This window comes from Bison bison, unplaced genomic scaffold (genome assembly GCF_000754665.1).
Source record: "Bison bison bison isolate TAMUID 2011002044 unplaced genomic scaffold, Bison_UMD1.0 scf7180017864068, whole genome shotgun sequence".
NCBI classification, from domain to species: Eukaryota; Metazoa; Chordata; class Mammalia; order Artiodactyla; family Bovidae; genus Bison; species Bison bison.
In genome coordinates this window covers 13,974,079-13,997,584 of record NW_011494640.1, presented here as the reverse complement: position 1 = coordinate 13,997,584, position 23,506 = coordinate 13,974,079, and the positions used below count along the sequence as shown (strand labels likewise).

Below are 23,506 nucleotides of genomic sequence, written 5' to 3'. Positions count from 1 at the left end.
CTCTGGAGAGTGAGAATAGATACATGATATTAATAAATACGTGTGACAACTCAAACCACCCAGGCAAACGAAGATGTATAGTCATCGTCCTAATCATAATGTACCATAAAGTGAGAGAAAATCATGGTGGCTGGCCCAGGCCAGTGGAAATAGCCAAAGGCAGTGTTCTGATATCAATGAGCTGGCCAACCAAAGAGGCAGAAAGAGACAGTGCCAACATACAGTGGCCTGAGGCCAAGCAAGGCTGTGGTGGTCCAGTAACAGATCTATTGCTAAAGCAACAGGGTGATTCTGGACAAGGACTACAGTTTTCTGAGTATCAGTTTCCTCTTCTGTAACATGAAAAGATTTATAATTAAGATGATCATTTTGACATCCTGGGTTCTACATTTTCTCTTAAAAGCCCCACCTTATCAAACAGTTGATGGCACAGGGAGGGTGAAGGTTGGAGAAGGGGAAGATTCCCACATGTGAGACAAAGAAGGTCTAGATGTGGACACACACTGAAGATGGGCAGCTGCCCCCCAAAACCCCTCCCATTCTTCTGGAGGCTCCAGGCAGTGTTAAAAGTAGGTGGAGATGATGACAAGGTAAGAAAAACTGGGTCAAAAAACAATATGCTGTCAAACTCGTTCTAGTTCTCTTTTGAGACTGTTTTTCAAGTACCAAGTTAGACTGCAAACTCTCATAGAGTAAGTAATTGCTGTTTTAGATCCTTTTCCAAGAACAATGCCATGCTCACAAAGCGCTCAAAGGGTACTCTCTGGAAAAGTCTCTGGCTTTCCCTAAGGGAAGATGGAGCACAGAATCTGCTTTCTTGCTTTGGTTACTGTTATTATGAACCAGTATCTTGCTAAACTAGCACTTGTGTGCTGGATTATCTATTTTGCCTATCAAAACTCTCATGTCAATAGCTCTTAGAGACAGGTATTTTATTACCCTATTTCACAAAAAGGAAACAAAGCCTCAGAGACGTGAAGTAACACAGGTGACAGATGGTAGAACTCAATGTTGAGGTCCAAGTTTTCTATGTTTTTTTTTGGCCTTTGGCCATCAATCCAGGCTTAAGAGAGGTATAAATATAACACCTTTCAGCCTAGAGAATCTAGAAGGCTCCCAATGGCCTGCTTTCAGTTTGGTTCCCTGGAGTTAGCTGGGTCTTTCTAGGACTCTCTGCAGTGAGGGCTGCCACCAGGATCCAGCCCACAGTTCCAGCAGGGGTGTAGGGAGATCAAAGCAAAGAGGAGCGAGTTGGCAATGCAAATGCTGTGTTTATGATGCTAATCAAAAGACTCAGCTTTGTGTGGAGGAGACAAAAAGCTCCCTCAGAAAACCTGGGAAGAGGGTGGGGGCAGTGAGTGGCTTTAGTGCTTACCTCCTGCTGATGACAAAAGCTGCGATGAGAATAACCACCAGGACCACGCTGCCCGAGACGGAGACCAGCAGGACAGTGGAGTTGGCCCCGTCTCCGATGATCCTGGAAGGCACTGGCAAAGACAGTTACACAAGCATCACCTTGGGTGAGGTCCTAAGAGTTAGAACTTCTGACTGTCACAAGTTTCGACTCTCTGAAACCATTTGAAAGACTCACGGCCTACTCTGCTCTTCATGAAGTATTCAGGCAACAGCATTTTCTTTCTAAGACATCCTTAATGAGACAAAAATACTCTTTTTATAATTGTATGAAAAACTTCAACCAGAAAACTCTTATGAAAGCCTATGGTAAATATTTCCACTCATTGCCTTTTCTTCTTTTCCTTTCTACTCTCAGCCTAAACTCTAACTCAAGGATCTGATGAATTCCTTAGTGAGAAAGACACTTGGAAATTTCCGAAAGGACAAGTATTTTTGAATGATCCTCTCTTCCCCTACACACACCCCAACTAGTTAAAAATCTGCCCATTATTGCCCACTTCCTCCTTGAAGCCTTCTAGGATAATCTCAAAGGATATTAAACCTCTTTAGATTTAATTCTGAATTTTCTGGGTTTTTTTTCTTATTTTATTTAATCAGTTCAGTTCAGTCGCTCAGTCGTGTCCGACTCTTTGCGACCCCATGAACTGCAGCATGCCAGGCCTCCCTGTCCATCACCAACTCCCGGAGTTCACCCAAACCCACGTCCATTGAGTCGGTGATGTCGTCCAACCATCTCATCCTTTGTTATCCCTTCTCCTCCTGCCCCCAATCCCTCCCAGCATCAGAATCTTTTCCAATGACTCAGCTCTTCTCATGAGGTGGCCAGAGTACTGGAGTTTCAGCTTTAGCATCATTCCTTCCAAAGAATACCCAGGACTGATCTTTAGAATGGACTGGTTGGATCTCCTTGCAGTCCAAGGGACTCTCAAGAGTCTTCTCCAACACCACAGTTCAAAAGCATCAATTCTTCGGCGCTCAGCTTTCTTCATAGTCCAACTCTCACATCCATACATGACTACTGGAAAAACCATAGCCTTGACTAGACGGACCTTTGTTGGCAAAGTAATGTCTCTGCTTTTGAATAGGCTGTCTAGGTTGGTCATAACTTTCCTTCCAAGGAGTAAGCTTCATGGCTGCAATCACCATCTACAGTGATTTTGAAGCCCCAAAAAATAAAGTCTGACACTGTTTCCACTGTTTCCCCATCTATTTCCCATGAAGTGATGGAACCAGATGCCATGATCTTAGTTTTCTGAATGTGAATAAAATCATTTTCTAGAACTGGTGTAGAGAATTCTGTCCCAGCAGCTTCTTATCTACTAGGCTTGGTTTTGGTTTGTTAATTTTGAAGGGTAGTTATCTTATGTATATTGCTTATTCATTGGTATGCCCTCTATTAACATTTTGAATCAATCATCCAGTTGGTACAACTTACAGTGTTGAAAGATTGATGTAGTTGTCTAGAGGGCCTTAAAAAATAATAGTAAAAAAAAAATGATCTGACTTGTTTTGAACAGATTTCTAGAAATAAACAGGAGAGAACAACAACAAAAACTTGCTGCCTTCTCTAATCTTCCCAGGGAGAAAACTCCCCAGCTTAATGTAGGATAGTTATGCAACTGTCAATTAGTCAGCTTGGCAATCCTGTTTTTCACAGTTTATAGAAGACTTAGCACATGAGAAAAATAAGGTATTTCTCAATCATGTGAAAAAACAGATCAGATACTAGTATGAAAAAGTCTTTTCTAAATACCAAGAGGTGTTCTATGTTACAGATACTGGCTATCTAATTTTAAGCAATAGCCTCTGAAACAAAATGTTTGCCTAACCAAAAATTTTGTACAGTCTCTTAGATTTCAACAGAATAGGATTTGCCCTGGATTGTACAAAGAATCTCAGAACCCATTACCTGTGTTGGTTGTGACTTCCAGGGGCTCGCTGAAATCTCCATAGCCAGCTGCTGTCCTGGCTCGGACATGGAAAACATAGGAAGTCAGAGGGTTCAGGCCTTTGATATCTGTGTTCCTGGCGGCCGTCCTGACGATCCGATAGCTTCGTTCATTCTGATCCTACATTACAAGAGGATAAGATGAAGGAAGGTGGCAAAATAAATCCTCCACTTACTCCAGACACAATATTAAAGCAGCTGAGCCAGTCCACTCAGAGGCTGAAAGTAAATGGAGATTGATGAACTCTAAACACTATATTCGGTTCAATGTTAGAAGTACTATTGTGACTTAGATGTTGAAAGAAATGTGAAGTTCAGGTATGATCGCTATTGACATTGACCATACCCAGATCTTTTTTTTTAAAAGAACATTAGATGATGGTTGGTGGCTTTACTCACTCCACACCCAGCAATTTAACAGAAATAACAGCTGTAAGAAGGTCCCTTTTCTGTTTTCTATTTTCCATCTAGAAAATGTCAAAAATGTTATAATCTGGTTTCAATGGGGAAAAAAAGCCTGTCCTTTTCCTGCTTTTATTAAGGAAACCAATAAGTGATTATCTTTAAAATGGAAAGAGAAGACAATTGTTCATTTTCTCGACAACCTTGAATGCAGACAGCTCTCTTCAGAATTCTATCCTTAAAGAGGTGAGTTATTTGTAAAAATAATGTCTTTCTATAACTTTAAGAGGCTGCAGAATGTAATTTTCTTTCCCCGATTTTCTATTAAAAGTCATCAAAATCCACACCTTGATTCTGAATAGCAGTAATCTACTTAAACAGATCATTATTTCAACTTTTATAAGTCACTCTCCCTGATAGAAGGTTTATAGATTAGACCTTGTTAGCTATCTTGACTTTCATGACTATAAAGAAAAAATACAGTTATATTAGAACATAATGTATTTTTTCTATTTTTTTAAGACTAGCAACTTAATGCATAAAATTCACAATTGGACTTGACTGGACAGCCAAATACATCTGGCTTTGTGATTTACTCGTATTCCAGAATTTGTAACTGGCCAAAAGCTATAGAGAAAAAGAGAAGAAGGAAGGAAGGAAGAGGGAAGGAAGGTAAAAAGGAGGAGGGGTAGTAGGGAGAAAAGAGAACTTTATTCATTCAAGTAATACCTTCTCATAATACTTGACTTCATACTCCAAAATCACCCCGTTGGGCCGATCTGGTTCCAGCCAAGCCAGAGCGACACTGTATCTTGTAACTTCTTTAGCCTGGACCAAAGCAATGGATGAGGGTGCTATTGGGACCAGAAAAAAAGAAGACGATATCTTACATTAGTGGGGAAAAAGTGGTGGCATCAGTCAATAATATCATCTTATCTTAGAAAACTGTGACGTACTGACTTACCTTCCTCCAGATCCCTATTTTCCTCATCCCCAGTTCAAACACATTCCATTTTATGGTTCTCTCCAGGATTTTGGGGGCATATGATCTGTCTTAGAAAGACAATCTCTAAAGTAAAGTCTAACAAGTCCACAGTCCTACAGTGTCACCTCTACAGCTTCTGTAGCCATTCCTCAGAAAGGCTACAGTATAGAGGATGCTGGGGCTTCCCCAGTGGCTCAGCAGTAAAGAATCTGCCTGCGAGGCTGGACATGTAGGTTGGATCCCTGGGTCAGGAAGAGCCCTTGGAGAAGGAAATAGCAACCCACTCCAGGATTCTTGCCTGGGAAATCCCACTGAAAAAGGAGGCTGGTGGCTACAGTGCATGGAGTCACAAAGAGTGGGACATGACTGAGTGACTGAACAGCAACAATAAAGAATGCCACCTGCTTGTTTCCTTGGTGGCTCAGATGGTAAAGAATCTGCCTGCAATGCAGGAGACCCAGGTTTGAATCCTGTGTCGGGAAGATTCCCTCGTAGCTACCCACTCCAGTATTCTTGCCTGGAGAATTCCATGGACAGAGGAGTGTGGCAAGGGTACAATCCACAGGACTGCAAAGAGTCGGATTCAACTGAGCACCTAACACGATACTATACTTTATCTGCTTGTTTTTTTGCAAGCCATAAAAGCTTTTGGAAAATCTCCTCTTAAGCTCGGAGGAACTGCATCTCATCCCACCTCCAAAGTATCCAGTGTTGTCTTACTGATCTTTAATTTTATACAAGCAAGAGACAGTGTAACTCTTCCAAGGGTACTGCAGGGAATGCCCGAAGGCAAATAACTTACATACTTTCCAATACAGAAGTACCACTTAATTATAGTAAAGAGTTTCCAGTTTGAACATAACCATACAAATAATGAAGAACACAAATAAAGCCACAATAGTCTCAGGACATAGATGGCATTTTCCAACTATTTTACAAGAGTTGAAATACTGCTTCTGCCTGTTGAGTAGAAAACCTTTCCACTAAGAAGGACAAAAAAAAAAAAACTGTCCTCCACTGGGTGTTTTATCATAGTGGGGAGAAAAAACAGCTTTGAGATTTATCAGCCCATGCTGACTAACCCCTTACTTCGGCACTGTGGTTGTCACATCTCCAGCCAGTTGTCATCAAGCTCTGCGGTGACTGACAATGGCGCAAATGTGCCGTCTCCAGGGAAAAGAGAGAGCATTCACGAAATGCACAATCTTATCTAACAAAGCTGGTCTGCAGAACCAGAGATTAGGGGTCTTCCTAAATCAAATGTATGTTTTTTATTCATTCTTGAATTGTGAATATATATGAAAACAAGCTGCACATGAACTTGAACAGACTGTGGGAGATGGTAAGAGACAGGGAAGCCTGGCATCCTACAGTCCACGGGGTTGCGAAGAATCAGACACAACTTGGTGACTGAACACCACCAACAACATGAAAACAAACATCCAAAAATAACCACTGAGGAGCCACAGGGTTGTGCTGGGTCATCTTCCTGCCCTTCCCCAATACACACAACTTCCAAATCCTAACTCAGAGGGGAAAAAAAAGAGAAAAAGTAAAATAAATGATCTGCAAGTGGAATGGAGCTGGCTGCAAACCCACCTGACCATATCTGACAGGTTCGCTGGTGGCAAGGGACACAGACAGAACCACCACAGTCACATGTCACACAAGGGAATCTTCCTGCCAAAGCTCATTCAGCAGAGCGCCTCTTGGAAGTGGCCATCTACAGCCTGGCATATCTTTTAGAGGTGTCTGGAGATGGTAGTGCACCCGCGCGCGCACACACACACACACTCGTCCCTATTTCTTCTTCTCCCCCAATCCGTTCCCAAAGCTATTCCAGATTGGATCTCAGGCATAAACGCAAGTGAAGCTTCGATACAGTGAACACACATGTCCTCCATCAAAGGCAACCCAAGGTTAGTAATACCAAACTGAGTGAACAGAGTTGCATGCAGCAGACATATGGAAACCACCAAACATCTGAAGAAAATGAAAACCGGAAATGTGCTCATTAGCTGTATTAAGGTTCCCTGCTCCCAACAGACACACACACACACACACACACACACACACACACACTTTCTCTCTCTCTTCCTTTACTGGTTGACACAGAGCCATTGTCCAGCGCAATGCAAGGAGTGATTTTCTTAAATGTAGAGGCAGCAAGGAGTTTAGGACGGTTGCCTGGCTGTGAAAAGCCATTTCACTCCAGGTAATAAATATATTGCCTAACAGAGCACTTTAGCATCCACTCCATAAAAAGGGGCTCTTTCAACTCCGATAGTCAGGATGGGGAAATGAAATAGAAAAGCGAGGCTGTTAGAAAGAAAGCAGGAGGGAGGAAAATCATAAAGTTATAATGTGAACTTATGCTCAGAAATGTTCTGGGTCAGAGCCTGATAATCGACAGATTTCTCGGGAAAGAATTGCCTGGCTGCCCTTGGAGCGAGTGCACTGATTAACTAAGATGGTTTCTCTCTGGCTGGGTTATCCCTGAACTACTGTATGTGGGAAATGAACCTGATTTCCAATTCAGGAGTTGGAGCGGCAGTGTTCCTGTGCCCATTCAAAGGGAATATGAGCTTCATCGGAGCGCTCACAAAATCTCAGGCAGGCTGTTAACAATATCATCGTGTTAACTAATAGAATATTCCTAATGCAACTCCACTTGGAGAATTCATAGGCACAAATGTGAAAGTAAACCAGGAGAGTGTCTGCTGACTCAGCTGTTGTAATAATGGAGGAAGATGAGATTAAAGAGGAAAGAAGAATAAATCGTGGTAATTGACAAAGAATATGATGCTGTGTGGCTGTAAAGTCTGAATTCTTTCCAAAAAATGTTTTTCAGAAGAGCATTTTTATCAGGCCATGGTGACAAAAGCAACCCATGACCAACTGAGATTGAGAATCAGTCCTAAAACAGGAAAGTGTATGATAATAGTAAATACAGCAGCCATTCCTCCCACTGGGAGAGAGCTTCTCCGGCAAGAAGAACAACAGTTTGGGAAAAACTTGGCTTTGTCACACTGCCACTTTGGAGAGAAGAGGCAACTTGGATGTCCTCCATGTTACAAGCCACATAAGGGTTCTTTCCTCACCTGTCCTAGCCTGCTTCCAGTACAGCCTCCAACTCTACGTCTGGAAGCCATCACCATGCCTTGTGCGCCTGCCTGCAGCTCATTTCCCTGGAGGAGGCATTCGGCAACGGCATTTCTCAATCATTTCCCTCCCCCAGTGGTTCCCGAGCACCAGACTTCTCACGCCACCCTGTAATTGCTGCCACACCCCTTCCCCTGCAACTTGGACTATGATTTAAGTGACACTTTTCTTAAAATGACACACTTTATCTCTCAAAAGACAACTTCTCACCACAGTTATCACTTGCAATTAATGGCAGGTAACCACAGAAATATAAATAATGCATTCATAACAATATACAATAATAGTGTAACTGACACAATGTTTAAAAAAAAAAAGCCTAAATGCTCTTGTGTCTCTATGCTTTGCCAAAGAAAAAGAGATTAGCCAGTGTTAGAGAAGCATTCAGGGTGATCCTGACACCAATTTGGGATTTTGACCTTGGGGAAATCAGAAGAACTGAGAGAGAACTGAAAATTTTCACACAGGGAAACTCAGAACTACATAACATTCCATCTAGGTTTTCCCTAAAACTCATCTCTGACGCCACCATTGGTGGGTTTCCACAAGCTGGTGAACACGGCCAAACTCTACTCAGTTTAGAAGTGTTTCAGATTCTGAGTCCTAAAACCTCAGAGTTCTGCCCTTTGCTAACAGAATTAGAAGAGGAGATAATAAACTAATAAAATAATAGCTTGAACGCTCACCCCAAATACCTGGTTTAATCGTAGCTTTGACAAATCAACGCCTTAGTTCAAAGGAAGGCTTCCAATCACACTGTGAATTTTGGTCAACATAAAAAGACCATGCAGAAAAAAGGTCCTGCTTGCCTCCCAGTGGGCCAATTTACATTCCCAAACCTAAGGAAGGAAGGCAGACTTGGCTCTTCCTCCATACTGACTCATCCACTAAGCACAAACTTAAGGAGCACCAATGAAACAAGGCCAAGATGGAAAAGGGCAAACAAAGCTAAATTAAATACAATCTTTGGTATCCAATTAACTGCTGTCTTATCCTTTAGCTTCTTAACGGAAAAAAAAAATGATGGAAAATTTTTTAATAGTCTTACAGAGAAGACAGGCTTCCCTAGTGGCTCAACTATAAAGAATATGCCTGCAAATGCAGGAGACGCAGGTTCGATCCCTGGGTCAGGAAGATCCCCTGGAGGAGGAAATGGCAATTGACTCCAGTATTGTTGCCTGGGAAATCCCATGGACAGAGGACCCTGGTGGACTACAGTCAGAAAGAGTTGGACATAACTGAGCAAATGAACATGCACACATACACACACAGAAGGCACTCTTCATTGTCAACCCAGAGAGTCCGTTTTCTAGAACTGAAGAAACAGTTCCTGCTAACGTTCGTATCCAAGTTTCCTCAGGGCAATGGGGAGAAGCAAGAGGTGGGGGCTTCCTCATCATACTACGTCCTCAGACGCACCATACGCCTGCAGGAGAGTAAGAAGCTGGGAGGAAGCTGAGGTTGATGTAAGTAGGCTCATTAAAAAGAAAAGGCACATCTTAGACTGAAAGGCATTCTTCTCTACCCACAGACTTCCTTCATAAAAGAGATGTTTGCTTTAAGGAAACTCTTGTGCCCCTGGACATAAGCAGGCTTCCTTTAATGGCTAGTATTTTGACACAGCACACAACCAGAAGAGCTGGTCACGCCAGTTGACAGTAGTATAGTTAGAGAATGATGACAGATGGAGGCAAAAATCACAAAGGCAAGAAGAAAGATTTGTGATCTAATTTAATGAAGCCCTTAATTTTTAAATTTTTGAAGCAGAATTTTCAATGTCTATTTTCCTGTCTTGAGATGAAAGTGTCTGAGACCACCTTTACCTAGTACTCTCAAGGGGATTTCAGTAGTTTTGAATCCAAAACATGGCATCCATTTCTTCTTCTTTTACTTACAAATTATGCTGATACAACCATTTAATCCTTGTGCAGTCATTCTACACAAGTCCTGTAAGTCTTTGCTTCTGGAACTTAATTTAAAGTAGACCTAAACTGGCATTGATGTTTAAAAACTTTAAACACTTGGCTAGGCGGTAAGTGGGATAAGAAGCCAGAAAGTGGAGGGCTACATTGTGGATTACAGAGAACCACAGAGGATTTCGATTTAGGCTGGGGAATTGTGGTCAAGATTGATTTGTTGGGCAACAGAGCTGCACACGTGACTGGAGAATTCAGGAAACCAGCAGCACCTTGGCTCTGCACGGGCTCATCTAAGGACGTGTGAAATGAGGTGAAGAAGAAAAAGCCTCCTGATCCAGATGAAGTCTTCATTTTACTAATTTGGTGAGGGGGAAAAAAAAATCAATGAATTGAAAAAGAATTTTGGATAAAATTCCAGGTTTGAAATTTACTAGCTGCCACCTTGGACAAGTTACTTATATTTCCTCATCTCTGTTCACCCATTTGTAAAACCCCTTCTTCCCAGATGCAGGCATGTCAGTTCTTAAAAAGTACGCCCTATACACACAAGGCTTATCTTTATATGTCCACTATTCAAGATCTTATCTGGCACACAGTGGTGCTCAATAAATTTGTCAAAGGAATAAAAGTGAACTAAATGTTGAAACACATCTTAAAAAAACCCACCTCTTTGTAGCCAGCAAAATATTTTCTAGATATAATGTATCCTAAGTAAGTCATCCTTAAAACAACTTAATATCTTCACCTGTTTCAGATGACCTTTTGTGGGTTCAGTTTTGCTATTTAGGTTAACAAAGATATTGACAATTACGAGTGAAGCAAATGACAATTCTATGGAGCCTCTGTTTCCTAAGGGGTTTACAACGCTGCTGAACTTTTTTTTAACATACAGGCTGTAAAATGTCATTCAAAAGTAAGTTAACATGAAAACTAGTTTGCGCTACACCTGTTACAGACGGCATTTTGAGAAACTGCTCTTTCCCTGGATGAGGATGTTGACAATCTGTTCGATATTTCTCTCTGTATCTGGAGGGCACGTGTAAATAGTTTTGCAGACTTCTCATCTACAAAGGTGAGTGGTGTTAAATTCCCTTCAAGTTAGAAACCTTAATCCAGAAAGAGCCCCAACAGCCCTCTAGTTTGACAAGACCAGAGTTATCTCCAAAGAGACAGTGTTTGTAGTTCAGTCGCTAAGTCCTGTCTGACTGTTTACAATCCCAAGGACAGCAGCATGCCAGGCTCCTGTGTCCTTCACTATCTCCCAGAGTTTGCTCAAATTCATGACCAATGAGTTGGTGATGCTATCTAACCATCTCATATTCTGCTGTCCCCTTCCCCCTTTGCCTTCAATCTTTTCCAGTATCACGGCCTTTTCCAAGACACACTAGTGTAAGCAAAGTCACCGCCAGAGGCTGCCCTTAGTACTGTATCTATCCTTGAAACCGCAGGGAAAGGACATCTTTGATGAAGTCAAGGGAACCGAGTAGGGAGCCCTCTGCAGTTAGGGTGGAAGCAACAAGATTACGTGTGTGAAAGAGACTGTCTTTCTACACACCCTCTAGAAACAAGTAAAATGGTAGGAAAACATCACTTTTTAAAGCTGGAGCAACAACACAAGAGGATCAAAGGAAACTTTCACTGAAGCTTGAGTTTGAATGGTCTGAGCTTTCCTCTAGGAAGCCATGATAAATTCTCTCCCCTTTAAACAAAATTTCACATACCCCTGAGAAACTGCAAACGCTTTTGGCATGGAATCCGCCTGGGCTATGTACCTGTGATTACATTTGGTTTGAGAGCAGACCACAGCGCATCTGGGAGGTACAGGAGGGTTTTATCTCTGTGTGTGTTTTGGATAAACAGACAGCATAGATTCCGGGCTCCATCACGACTTTCTAACAGTCGTGCATCTCACAATGAAGAATTACAGAAGGTGCTTTGATGTCAAACAGAGGTGGCTTCTTTTAGGAAAATGGTAAATTTAACCTTCTTTGGTTCAAAGCTCAGCAGTTCTTCCTGCACCCCACTGATGTGAATGCTGCAATTTTCTTTTATTCACTTCCTCAATGACTTGCCATCAAACACCTACAAGTCATTTTACTGCAGCAGTTTGGTCCTTGTGACACCCAAATAGGATGGAGAAGAGAAAAAGAGACATGGGGAAAAGAAAGGGAGGAGGGAGTCACTACAGCCCTTCACTTGTGGGCTGAAAACTCTTTTCAAGGGCCCCGCATCACAAGCATTGAATTAAAAACAGTTTAGGGGACCTTGGGTAGGGAAATAGCTGAAACAGACACACGGCATTTCACTACTGGCTCTAATTAGGGCGGGGGAGGAGGGAGGAAGGCAGGAAATAAACAGAAGCAACAAAAAGTCTCCAGCCTGTGTACAAAGAAGACTGGAAACAGCCCTTTATGGACCTTAAGAAGCCTAAAGTAAAGGATGACAGTGGTTCCCAAAGCCCATGTTTTGGAGGGAGATGACGTCTTAACCTCAGCAGGGTTTTGTCTCCCTCCCCAGGATCTGAATTTAAAGAGGAGATGTTTACTTAAGGAGGTCTTTCCCTGATAAGAAAAATAAACCCACAGCTTATACATATCTCTGCTTAATACAAATAGCATATTCAAAATGAATTACTTGGAGCTTAGCGTGGTTTTTGCTCCCTCTTTCTCATTTTAACGCCTCAGCTCTGATTTGCTCTTTATCAAAGGTTGGTGCATTTTAAAATGCTGTCAAGCATCAAAATTAAATGCTTCAGAGCACTAATGATATCCTTGTGATTAAGGGCTTTGCCGTCACAGAGATGCTAAGAATTCGGGTGCTAATATTAATTGCTGTCTTCCACATCACTAAAGGAAGGAAAGGATTCCTCCTCTGAGTTTTGCACTATAGCGACGGTACCAAACACCACTGAGCAAGTTTTATTTTTTTATATTATACTATAGTAGTTTACAGCACTCAACAGTGCACAGAGTGCTTTCCCAGACACACTATCTTGTTTGAGCTACATTCAGTCAATCAGCTGGGTTAGTTAGCCCTCTGCTAATCCTTGGGTAAAAATCATTAATGAATGAATTCCTATCCACCCTCCCTTGAACATCACTGATGTTGTAAGAAGTTAGTTCTGCACCCCATAGCTCACAGCTGCTGTATCATTAATAACCACCTAAGCGCATTTTCTCATAGTCAAGAATTGAAAAACAGACAGACAAAAGGTATGGAAAAACTTGATTATGCCAAAATTGATACGGAATTATTTTCCTATTCAACAAGAGACATGGAGCCAAATTCTCAATTAAAGTCTTCAGAAGACTGAATCAAATGAAGTTCATTTATATTTAAATATGGAAATATTAATATTAATTAAGCTTATACTTAAAATGTATGAGGGATGCCCTTTTTTTCACATAAAATGATTTCCAAGGTCAATATACACAGAATCTATTTTAAACAAATAAAGTGGAGTACAGTAACATTCACCTAAGGATATAACAGACTCGTACTTCCAGGGATGGTCAGGATCTGATTTGGGGAGCACTAATGGCACTTTGGGAGAAGGCGATGGCACCCCACTCCAGTGCTCTTGCCTGGAAAACCCCATGGACGGAGGAGCCTGGTGGGCTGCAGTCCATGGGGTCACTAAGAGTCAGACATGACTGGGAGACTTCACTTTCACCTTTCACTTTCGTGCGTTGGAGAAGGAAATGGCAACCCACTCCAGTGTTCTTGCCTGGAGAATCCGAGGGACGGTGGAGCCTGATGGGCTGCTGTCTGTGGGGTCGCACAGAGTCTGAAGCGACTTAGCAGTAGCAGCAGCAATGGCACTTTAACTAAGTGATTTAAGAGCAAGACTTTACAAAGTGTTTAACTCAGACTCTACTTATTTCTGTACAGAAATGAGTAGCAGATTGTCTCAGACAAATTTTTTTATACAGAGCTATTACCCAAATTTTAAATAATGGAATGTGATACAATTCTTAGCTTCACATTAAGTGTTTGCACACGGAAGTTGGAACTTCTCAGGTGGTGCTGGTGGTAAAGAACCTGCCTGCTAATGCAGGTGACAAAAGAGTCAAGGGTTCGATCCCTGGGTTGGGAAGATCCCCTGGAGGGGGGCATGGCAACCCACTCTAGCATTCTTGCCTGGGAAATCCCATGGACAGAAGAGCCTGGTGGACTACAGTCCAAAGAGTCGAAGACAGTTGGACACGACTGAAGTGACAGCGCTTGTGCATGCACACACACACACACACACACACACACACACAAATACAGAAGCTGAAGGTCTTCAGATTGGCCTCTGGCTAACTGCACAAACATGGGAGCTCCCTTTCAATAAATAACTGTGTCTGGGATGGAGCTGCTAAGACAAGGACTACATTTCTTAGACTTCTTCATGTGTAGGATGGTTCATATGTCTGAATTCTGGGCAATGGAGTGTGGGTTGAAGTGGTGACTCCCCTTGGGACCCTCCATCCTCTCTGATGCACCATCTACCAGCTCCATGTTGGTGCTCAAGTCCATCTCAGAAGTTCCCCATCGACTGTCCCCCTCTTCACCACCAACTGCATGTGACCTGAGTAGGAAATAATTTTCTATTGTGTTAACCTGCTACCTGACATCTGGGATGACACAGCCCATTCTGTTAAAGTGGAGCCATTCAGGAAAAAAGGGGGGCATTTTCATATACAGATGGCCTGAGATTTATGATAGTTCTGGTTTGATTTCTAATTTTTTGACTTTATGATGCTGTAAAAATGATGTGCATTCTGTTGAAACTATACTTTGAATTCTAGATTTTGTTCTTTCCCTGGGCTGGTAGATGTACTCGAAGAACTGTTCAGCTTTTCACTTTCAGTATTCAATATAACTACATGAGTCAATCAACACTTTATTATAAAACAGGCTTTGTATTAGGTGATTTTGCCCAATATAAGTGTTCTGAGAACATTTAAGATCAGCAAGGCTGATCTATGATGTTTGGTATGTTAGGTGTATTCAATGTATTTTCAGCTTACAATGGGTTAACTGGGGAGAAACCCCACTATAAGTCGAGGGAGAGCTATAATAACATCATACAATAACTACCTAAAATAAAGTATGGGAGTATCATGGCCGACAGAAGATGGAGCTGCAGTTGAAAGCTGCCTGGATGGCCTCCCTCTTGGAAACCCCAGCTCCTGGGCACTCACAGTGATAGGAGAGTTACTCATTTGTGAGACACTGGCTGAGTGCTGCCATGGCATCAGCAATGCCAGGAAAAGACTGCAGCTTTGCAGGAATGCAAGACATAAGCACAGCCCCAGGTCTCCTAACAGACTGAATTCTGTAGAATCACGAAATGTTAAGCTAAAAGATTCACCTGAGCTTGTTTTAATATGAAATGGGAAAAGACAGCGGAATTCTCAAAATGGCTTGGTTTAGTTTTCCTTTTAGAAAAAAAACTTTAGTCTTCATTGCATAGTTGACAGCTCACACAAGTAAAGATTTGGGCCATGTGAATCAGAGTTAAACAGAGAAGAATGGGCACATGAGCAAAAAGATGCTTTTGGTCTCCTCTGCGAGGCACTTTGACATACTCAACATCATTTAATCCTTGCAACTCTCTGAAATCCATAGTTATCATCAGCACCTTTGATTTTCTATTTGGAAACTCCTGGAGCACAAAGTAATGAAATGATGCAACCAAAGCTATAAAGTGAGATTTTTAAACCCAAGTCTGCCTGACTCAAAAGTATTGTAATCCTCTCTATCACATGTCTGTTAAAACATACACACAGAAATAGTCAAGCATTGTTTTAAATCTATTGAATGGATTAATTCATATAATCTCACAAATACCCTCTGAGGCAAGTACTACTATTATTCCCATTTTACAGATTAGGAAAATAAGGTAAAGAGAGTTTGAACAACTTGTTACAGTTATACCTTATGTGGTGAATTCAAAAGTCAGGTTCTAGGAGCCACAGTTTCACCCACTGATCTATAAAATCCTCTAGTTCTAGTCTCTGCCCTCCTTTCACTGATAAGAAATTAGGGATTTGATGGCTAAATGCCATCTTCTTCCACAGCATCTGCTGCATCAGTAACAGGGCAAATCTTAGGTCTGGTATATGTTAGGTTCCGGGCCATCTATGTACACTGCTGGATGCTAGAAATCCAGAGATAAATTAGATATATGATGTTTGTTAATAGACAAAGTATAAAGCTTTGGGTGACTAATCCCCTCATATTAGAACTACCTACAGAGCTAAGAAGAGAATCAGCTGAAACTGAAAATTTAATTACAAAATGAAATAATAGTATTTGAAGTTAGGGAAAAAGTAGAAGCAAAAGGCAGGCAGATTTCAAGAAGGTTGGTGGTGTTCTATTCTTTGACCTGCTTACTGGCCACATAGATATTTGCTTTGTGATAACTTATTGATGATACATTTGTCTTGTCTATTTTTCTATATGCATATATATTTCACAATAAAAAGGTTAAAAAATAAAAGTGCTAGCTAAGAGTATACAAGTTGGAATATTAAAGTTAATAATAGAGATCCATTCACAATTTTTAGTTAATACTTTGGGGTTAAAAAAGAAAAAAACTAAAAGTTCCATAAAAGATTCAAGTTTTTGCAAATTAGGGCTTTTATAACTTTTTAATCACTATGTTGAATACCTGAGCCATACAACAACAGCTGTCCTTTAAAGTAAAGGGACTACCCGGTGGCTGGGAAATGGTTAAAAAAAAAAATATGCCTTCAATACAAGAGACCCAGGTTCGATCCCTGGGTCAGGAAGATCTCCTGGAGAAGGTACTGAATTACTCACTCCAGTTTTCTTGCCTAGAGAATTCCATGGACAGAGGAGCCTAGCAGGCTACCATCCGTGGGGTTGCAAAGAGTTGGACATGACTGAGAAACTAACATTTTCACAGTAAAGTAAATGTGTTCTTTAAAGGCCTATTTTTCTTTTAAAAATAACTATCTTGAATTAGCATTCCTACATGGAGAGTCATATAATGAGCTGTAGAATTACAAGTGAACGATGTCTCAATGTGAAACCAAAGCCACATCCCCAGAATTAACTGGAGATGACTTCGGGGGAATCCAAGTGTTTCTTATGTAGCACGTGTGTCTTCTGTTTGGTCTGAGAGCTGCTTATTTTACTTTCTGTTTGCTTACTAAGAAATTTGTTGGCAGGTTCTGTCAAGGATAGTCCAACACTTGCCAACAGAAACATAGCAGGATTCAGTGTATATTTCCTATTAAGTTAGAATGCCAGTTTGAGGCAAACAGGAAAACAAGTCTTTCCACTGGAAGGCGATGTATAAGAATCTCTGAGCAAGACACCATTTTAAGATAAGAGAACCATGTAAAGCTAGAAGCAACAGAAAAAATTAAATAAATACTTTTTTTCTCTCTCAACATCTCTAGGAAGATGAATCTTCTCATTGCGTCTCAGTATGCTGGAAAGTGTCTTGTTATAAACTCTTAGTTGAAATTATTTTATAGATTTCTTGCTTAGATAAAACAAAGAACCCTAGGCAATATATTCCACTCTATGACTGACAATGCCCTCCAAAATTAGTCTGGAATCCGAAGGATGGTGTCAAGGAAAAGTGTTCTCCTATTGAGCAGAAGTACAGCATAGACAGTAGGAAAGGATTATCTGCTGTGAAGCAAAGCTTCTGTTCCTTTAGCTGTCAACCCCACTGGAGAGCTTTAGGCATCCCAAATCTGGAAAATAAAAGCTGTGCTGTGGGCTTCAGGTTCTTTTGTTACTCAGACAGCTGCTAATCGTCCTGCTGTGTTAGGAACCAATGAGACAATGCTGTAACATCAAGCTTTCTGACATCCATGGCATCTAGATGCGTCCCCAATTAAAGATGTATTAATCACAAGGACTCTAAAAGCCAGGATGATAGATGCACCCAGTAAATCTTTGCTCTTGCCTTTTACTTTCACACTCAGGTTTCTACATTTACAGGCAGAAATGCTTAAAAGCCTAGTCCAGACACTGACCAATAAAAAGCCTTGTTCATTACTCTCTATCGGATAGATGCTTGACAATTTCCCACGAATGCCTGAAAAGCCTTTCAGAAAAAGGTAAGACATTGATCATTCTGCTAAGAGTCTGTCTGCTTCAATAAATAGATCCACTGTGGCTGTTGTCATCTTGACTTTTTAAGTGTGATAACTAATTCAGGAGGGTGGCTTTGCCACTTGCTACAGGGACATTCAAATCATCTGTGTAGTTAAAAACAACAACAACAAAATGCCCTTAGATAAACCTAGGAAACCTAGTATTAATAATACTAATGATGGGCTTCCCAGGTGGCGCTAGTGGTAAAGAACTACCATGCACAAGACTTAAGAGAGGTGGGTTCAATCCCTGGGTCAGGATAGATCTCCTGGAGAAGAAAATGGCAACCCACTCCAGTATTCTTGCCTGGAGAATTCAATGGATGGAGGAGATTTGAGAGCTATGGTCCACAGGGTTGCAAAGAGTCAGACAGAATTGATGTGACTTTACACGCACAATACTAATGATACTAATAATCTCCTTAGGTCATGGCCCCAGTGAGAGTAAATAAATTATGACACAGATACCTGGAACAACAGAAAAGGGTATGGACTGGATGAAGCCCCTTGAATTTTGTGCTTTGAAATTTATGTTAATAAAAGCCTCAAGTTACTTTTTCACATTGGTTTCCATTTCACAAGGGCACTGAAGATAGCCTTATTAAATTCTCCATCAAAGGGCATCATCCATATCATTTGTTATGAATAAGTAAGCTGGTAATCAACCACAAAGCAAAGAAAAAAATAGCAAAATAAAAGCAGAGAGCCTGACTGCTTTATCATAGAAGCTAATAATCCAATTTCTCTCTTTTTTTTGTCCTTACATATAATTTTCATAGAAGGCATCTAATTACTATAATACAAAATAAAGAGAAAAAGCATCAACACATGAGGCTCATGTAACCTCAAAAAAGCAGTGTTCACCATTCTGAGTTATTGCAAATCTTTTCAAATTAGATGCCTATTTTTTTTTTATTTTCCTGAGGTTAATGAAACTTGAAAGAGACAAGTATAATATTTGCAAGGTGCCAGGTTGGTGCCAGCTGAAGGAACTGACGTCCTTGGCTTTCAATGGAGCCTGAATATATCATGAATAACTCCTTCCCCATCGCCGTCTCAGTGATGGTCCATTGTCTTCCCAGTCGAAAGACAGGGAGTCAATTAGTGTCACTTAGGATGTGAACACCTGTCGACTAAGACCTGGACTGAGACCAATTCCATTACCACAGCCACTCAACGGCTGCCAGATGATCAGGCCTTGGACCACTTATGATACAGTCCAGATAGAGGAAGGTGACCTAAAGACAGAAAGGTCCAGAGTCCCATTAGTCATCTCCTGAGCCATCTCCCGATTCCCCACCACATATACAGTTGGAACAAGACACCGATTTTTCCTAACAGTTACTTTAAAAGACCACATGAGCTGTCCAAAAAAGAAAAAGTCATGGTGGCCCTAAATTGATGATATAAACTCCATAAATGGTAAGCATTTTCAGCAGTCATTGTTATTTTTATCTTTGAAACTACATTTTAATGACTCATCTTTCTTTCTGTTATTGCATTTTGAAACACATAGGCAGAAAAGAGAAAGAAATAGAAATGAAAAATATCTGACAAAGAATAAAGTGGAACATGAAATTACAGGCTATAGATGATCAGTGACAGGCTGAGACAGGCAGAGGAAACATTCCAATATGATTCTGGTTGCAAATCTAACTCCAAATGTTGCTTGGTTGAAAGAACAACTCAATACTGAGAAGTGATGGCCACGGACCATTCTACTTGTACAGTAGACTGCAGTTACAAGTGGAAAGAGATAGAGACAGAGAAAACCAGAAGGAAGATCAATCAGGTGAAGACCTGAGCCTCTTCCATCTTATTTTCAGTCTGGTTTCATTATATGGATCGTGGTATGGAAGTCTGGGAAGGTTCTGAACACAGAGAATCAAAACTCAGGGAACAAGATCCACGAACCACAGCATGCTGAGGAATTGGGGTTTAGTACTACCTAAGGCGAGTGGCCGAGAGGAGATACCCCATGTCCAAGGTCAGGAGAGGTGGCTGTGAGGAGATACCCGACATCCAAGGTCACAGAAATCCCAGTAATATGGTAGGCACTGAGAGAGGGCATCAGAGGACAGACAGACTGAAACCACAATCACAGAAAACTAACCCTAATCACATGGACCACAGCCTTGTCTAACTCAATGAAACTATGAGCCATGCTGTGTAGGGCCACCCGAGACAGACGGGTCATGGTGGAGAGTTCTGACAAAATGTGGTCCACTGGAGAAGGGAATGGCAAACCATTCCAGTATTCTTGCCTTGAGAACCCCATGAATAGTATGCTGCTGATGCTGCTAAGTTGCTTCAATCGTGTCTGACTCTGTGTGACCCCAAAGATGGCAGCCCACCAGGCTCCACCATCCTTGGGATTCTCCAGGCAAGAACACTGGAGTGGGTTGCCATTTCCTTCTCCAATGCATCAAAGTGAAAAGTGAAAATGAAGTCACTCAGTAGTGTCTGACTCTTCACGACCCCATGGACCCCAGGCTCCTCCGTTCATGGGATTTTCCAGGCAAGAGTACTGGAGTGGTTTGCCATTGCCTTCTCTAATGAACAGTATAAAAAGGCAAAAAGATAGGACACTGAATGATGAACTCCCCAGATCAGTAGGTGCCCAATATGCTACTGGAGATCAGCGAAGAAGTTACTCCAGAAAGAATGAAGAGTCAGAGCCAATGCAAAAACAACACCCAGTTGTGGATGTGACTGGTGATAGAAGCAAGGTCTGATGCTGTAAAGAGCAATATGGCATAGGAACCTGGAATGTTATATCCATGAATCAGGGCAAATTGAAAGTTGTCAAACAGGAGATGGCAAGAGTGAACATTTTAAGAATCAGCGAACTAAAACGGACTGGAATGGGTGAATTTAACTCAGATGACCATTATATCTACTACTGTGGGCAAGAATCCCTTAGAAGAAATGGAGTAGCCATCATAGTCAACAAAAGAGTCCAAAATGCAGAACTCGGATGCAATCTCAAAAACGACAGAATGATCTCTCTTGGTTTCCAAGGCAAACCATTCAATATCACAGTAATCCAAGTCTATGCCCCAACCAGTAGTACTGAAGAAGCTTAAGTTGAAAGGTTCTATGAAGACCTACAAGACCTTCTAGAACTTACATCCCAAAAAAGATGTGCTTTTCATTATAGGGGACGAGAATACAAAAGTAAAGTCAAAAAACGTCTGGAATAACAGGCAAATTTGGCCTTGGAGTACAGAATGAAGCAGGGCAAAGGCTAATAGAGTTCTGCCAAGAGAACACACTGGTCATAGCAAACACCCTCTTGCAACAACACAAGAGAAGATTCTATACATGGATATCACCAAAATCAGATTGATTATATTCTTTGCAGCCAAAGATGAAGAAGCTCTATACAGTCAGCAAAAACAAGACCAGGAGCTGACTGTGGCTCAGATCATGAACTCCTTATTGCCAAATTCAGACTTAAATTGAAGAAAGTAGGGAAAACCACTACACCATTCATGTATGACCTAAACCAAACCCTTTAGGATAATACAGTGGAAGTGAGAAATAGATTCTGGGGATTAGACCTGATAGACAGAGTGCCTGAAGAACTATGGATAGAGGTTTGTGACATTGTACAGGAGACAGGGTACAAGACCATCCCCAAGAAAAAGAAACGCAAAAAAGGAAAATAGCTGTCTGAGGAGGCCTTACAAATAGCTGTGAAAAGAAAAGCAAAAAGCAAAGGAGAAAAGGAAAGATATACTCATTTAAATGCAGAGTTCCAAAGAATAGCAAGGAGAGATAATAAAGCCTTTCTCAGCGATCAGTGCAAAGAAATAGAGGAAAACAACAGAATGGGAAAGACTAGAGGTCTCTTCAAGAAAATTAAAGATACCAAGGGAACATTTCCTGCTAAGATGGGCTCAATAAAGAAAGAAATGGTATGGACCTAACAGAAGCAGAAGATATTAAGAAGAGATGGCAAGAATACACAAAAAATCTATACAAAAAAGATCTTCACAACCCAGATAATCATGACGGTGTGATCACTCATCTACAGCCAGACATCCTGTAATGTGAAGTTAAGTGGGCCTTAGGAAGCATCACTATGAACAAAGCTAGTACAGGTGATGGAATTCCAGTTGAGTTCTTTCAAAGCCTAAAAGATGATGCTGTGAAAGTGCTGCACTCAATATGCCAGCAAATTTGGAAAACTCAGCAGTGGCCACAGGACTGAAAAAGGTCAGTTTTCATTCCAATCCGAAAGAAAGGCAATGCCAAAGAATGCTCAAACTACTGCACAATTGCACTCATCTCACATGCTTGTAAAGTAATGCTCAAAATTCTGCAATTCTGCAATCCAGGCTTCAGCAATACTTGAACTGTGAACTTCCAGAAATTCAAGCTGGTTTTAGAAAAAGCAGAAGAACCAGAGATCAAATTGCCAACATCTGCTGGATCATCAAAAAAGCAAGAGAGTTCCAGAAAAACACCTATTTCTGCTTTATTGATTATGCCAAAGCCTTTGTGTGGATCACAATAAACTGTGGAGAATTCTGAAAGAGATGGGAATACCAGACCACCTGACCTGCCTCTTGAGAAACCTGTATGCAGGTCAGGAAGCAACAGTTAGAACTGGGCATGGAACAATAGACTGGTTCCAAATAGGAAAAGGAGTACGTCAAGGCTGTATATTGTCACCCTGCTTATTTAACTCATATTCAGAGTACATCATGAGAAACACTGGGCTGGATGAAGCACAAGCTGGAATCAAGACTGCCAGGAGAAATATCAATTACCTCAGATGTGCAGATGATACCACCCTTATGGCAGAAAGTGAAGAAGAACTAAAGAGCCTCTTGATGAAAGTGAAAAGAGGAGAGTGAACATTCAGAAAACTAAGATCATGGCATCTGGTCCCATCACTTCATGGGAAATAGATGGGGAAAAAGTGGCAGACTTTATTTTGGGGGCTCCAAATTCACTGCAGATGGTGACTGCAGCCATGAAATCAAAAGATGCTTACTCCTTGGGAGGAAAGTTATGACCAACCTAGACAGCATATTAAAAAGCAGAGACATTAGTTTGCCAACAAAGATCCGTCTAGTCAAGGCTATGGTTTTTTCAGTAGTCATATATGGATGTGAGAGTTGGACTGTGAAGAAAGCTGAGCATTCAAGAATTGATGCTTTTGAACTGTGGTGTTGGAGAAGACTCTTGAGTCCCTTGGACTGCAAGGAGATCCAACCAGTCCATCCTAAAGGAGATCAGTCCTTGGTGTTCACTGGAAGGAATGATGCTGAAATTGAAACTCCAATAATTTGGCCACCTGATGCGAAGAACTGACTCATTTAAAAAGATCCTGATGTTGGGAAAGATTGAAGGTAGGAGGAGAAGGAGACAACAGAGGATGAGATGGTTGGATGGCATCACCAGCTCAATGGACATGAGTTTGAGTAAACTCTGGGAATGGTGATGGACAAGGAGGCCTTGGTGCTGCAGCCCATGGGGTCACAAAGAGTCGGACACGACTGAGCGACTGAACTAAACTGAAGGAAGCCTACATTTT

The 23,506-nt window shown here is 41.3% G+C and overlaps 1 protein-coding gene across 3 annotated transcripts in view; it reads right to left on the bottom strand.

Annotated features, from left to right (window-relative positions):
* The window catches only part of EPHA4 (EPH receptor A4), a 162,403-nt gene that overhangs the window by 36,226 nt on the left and 102,671 nt on the right, over positions 1 to 23,506 (bottom strand). For 2 of the 3 annotated variants that reach the window (XM_010837075.1, XM_010837076.1), the window contains exons 6-8: positions 4,496 to 4,620; positions 3,326 to 3,485; positions 1,376 to 1,487 (exon numbers count right to left, since the gene is read on the bottom strand). In XM_010837075.1, the coding sequence (XP_010835377.1) occupies positions 1,376 to 1,487; positions 3,326 to 3,485; positions 4,496 to 4,620 (397 nt within the window). The other variant, XM_010837077.1, reaches the window with a different exon arrangement.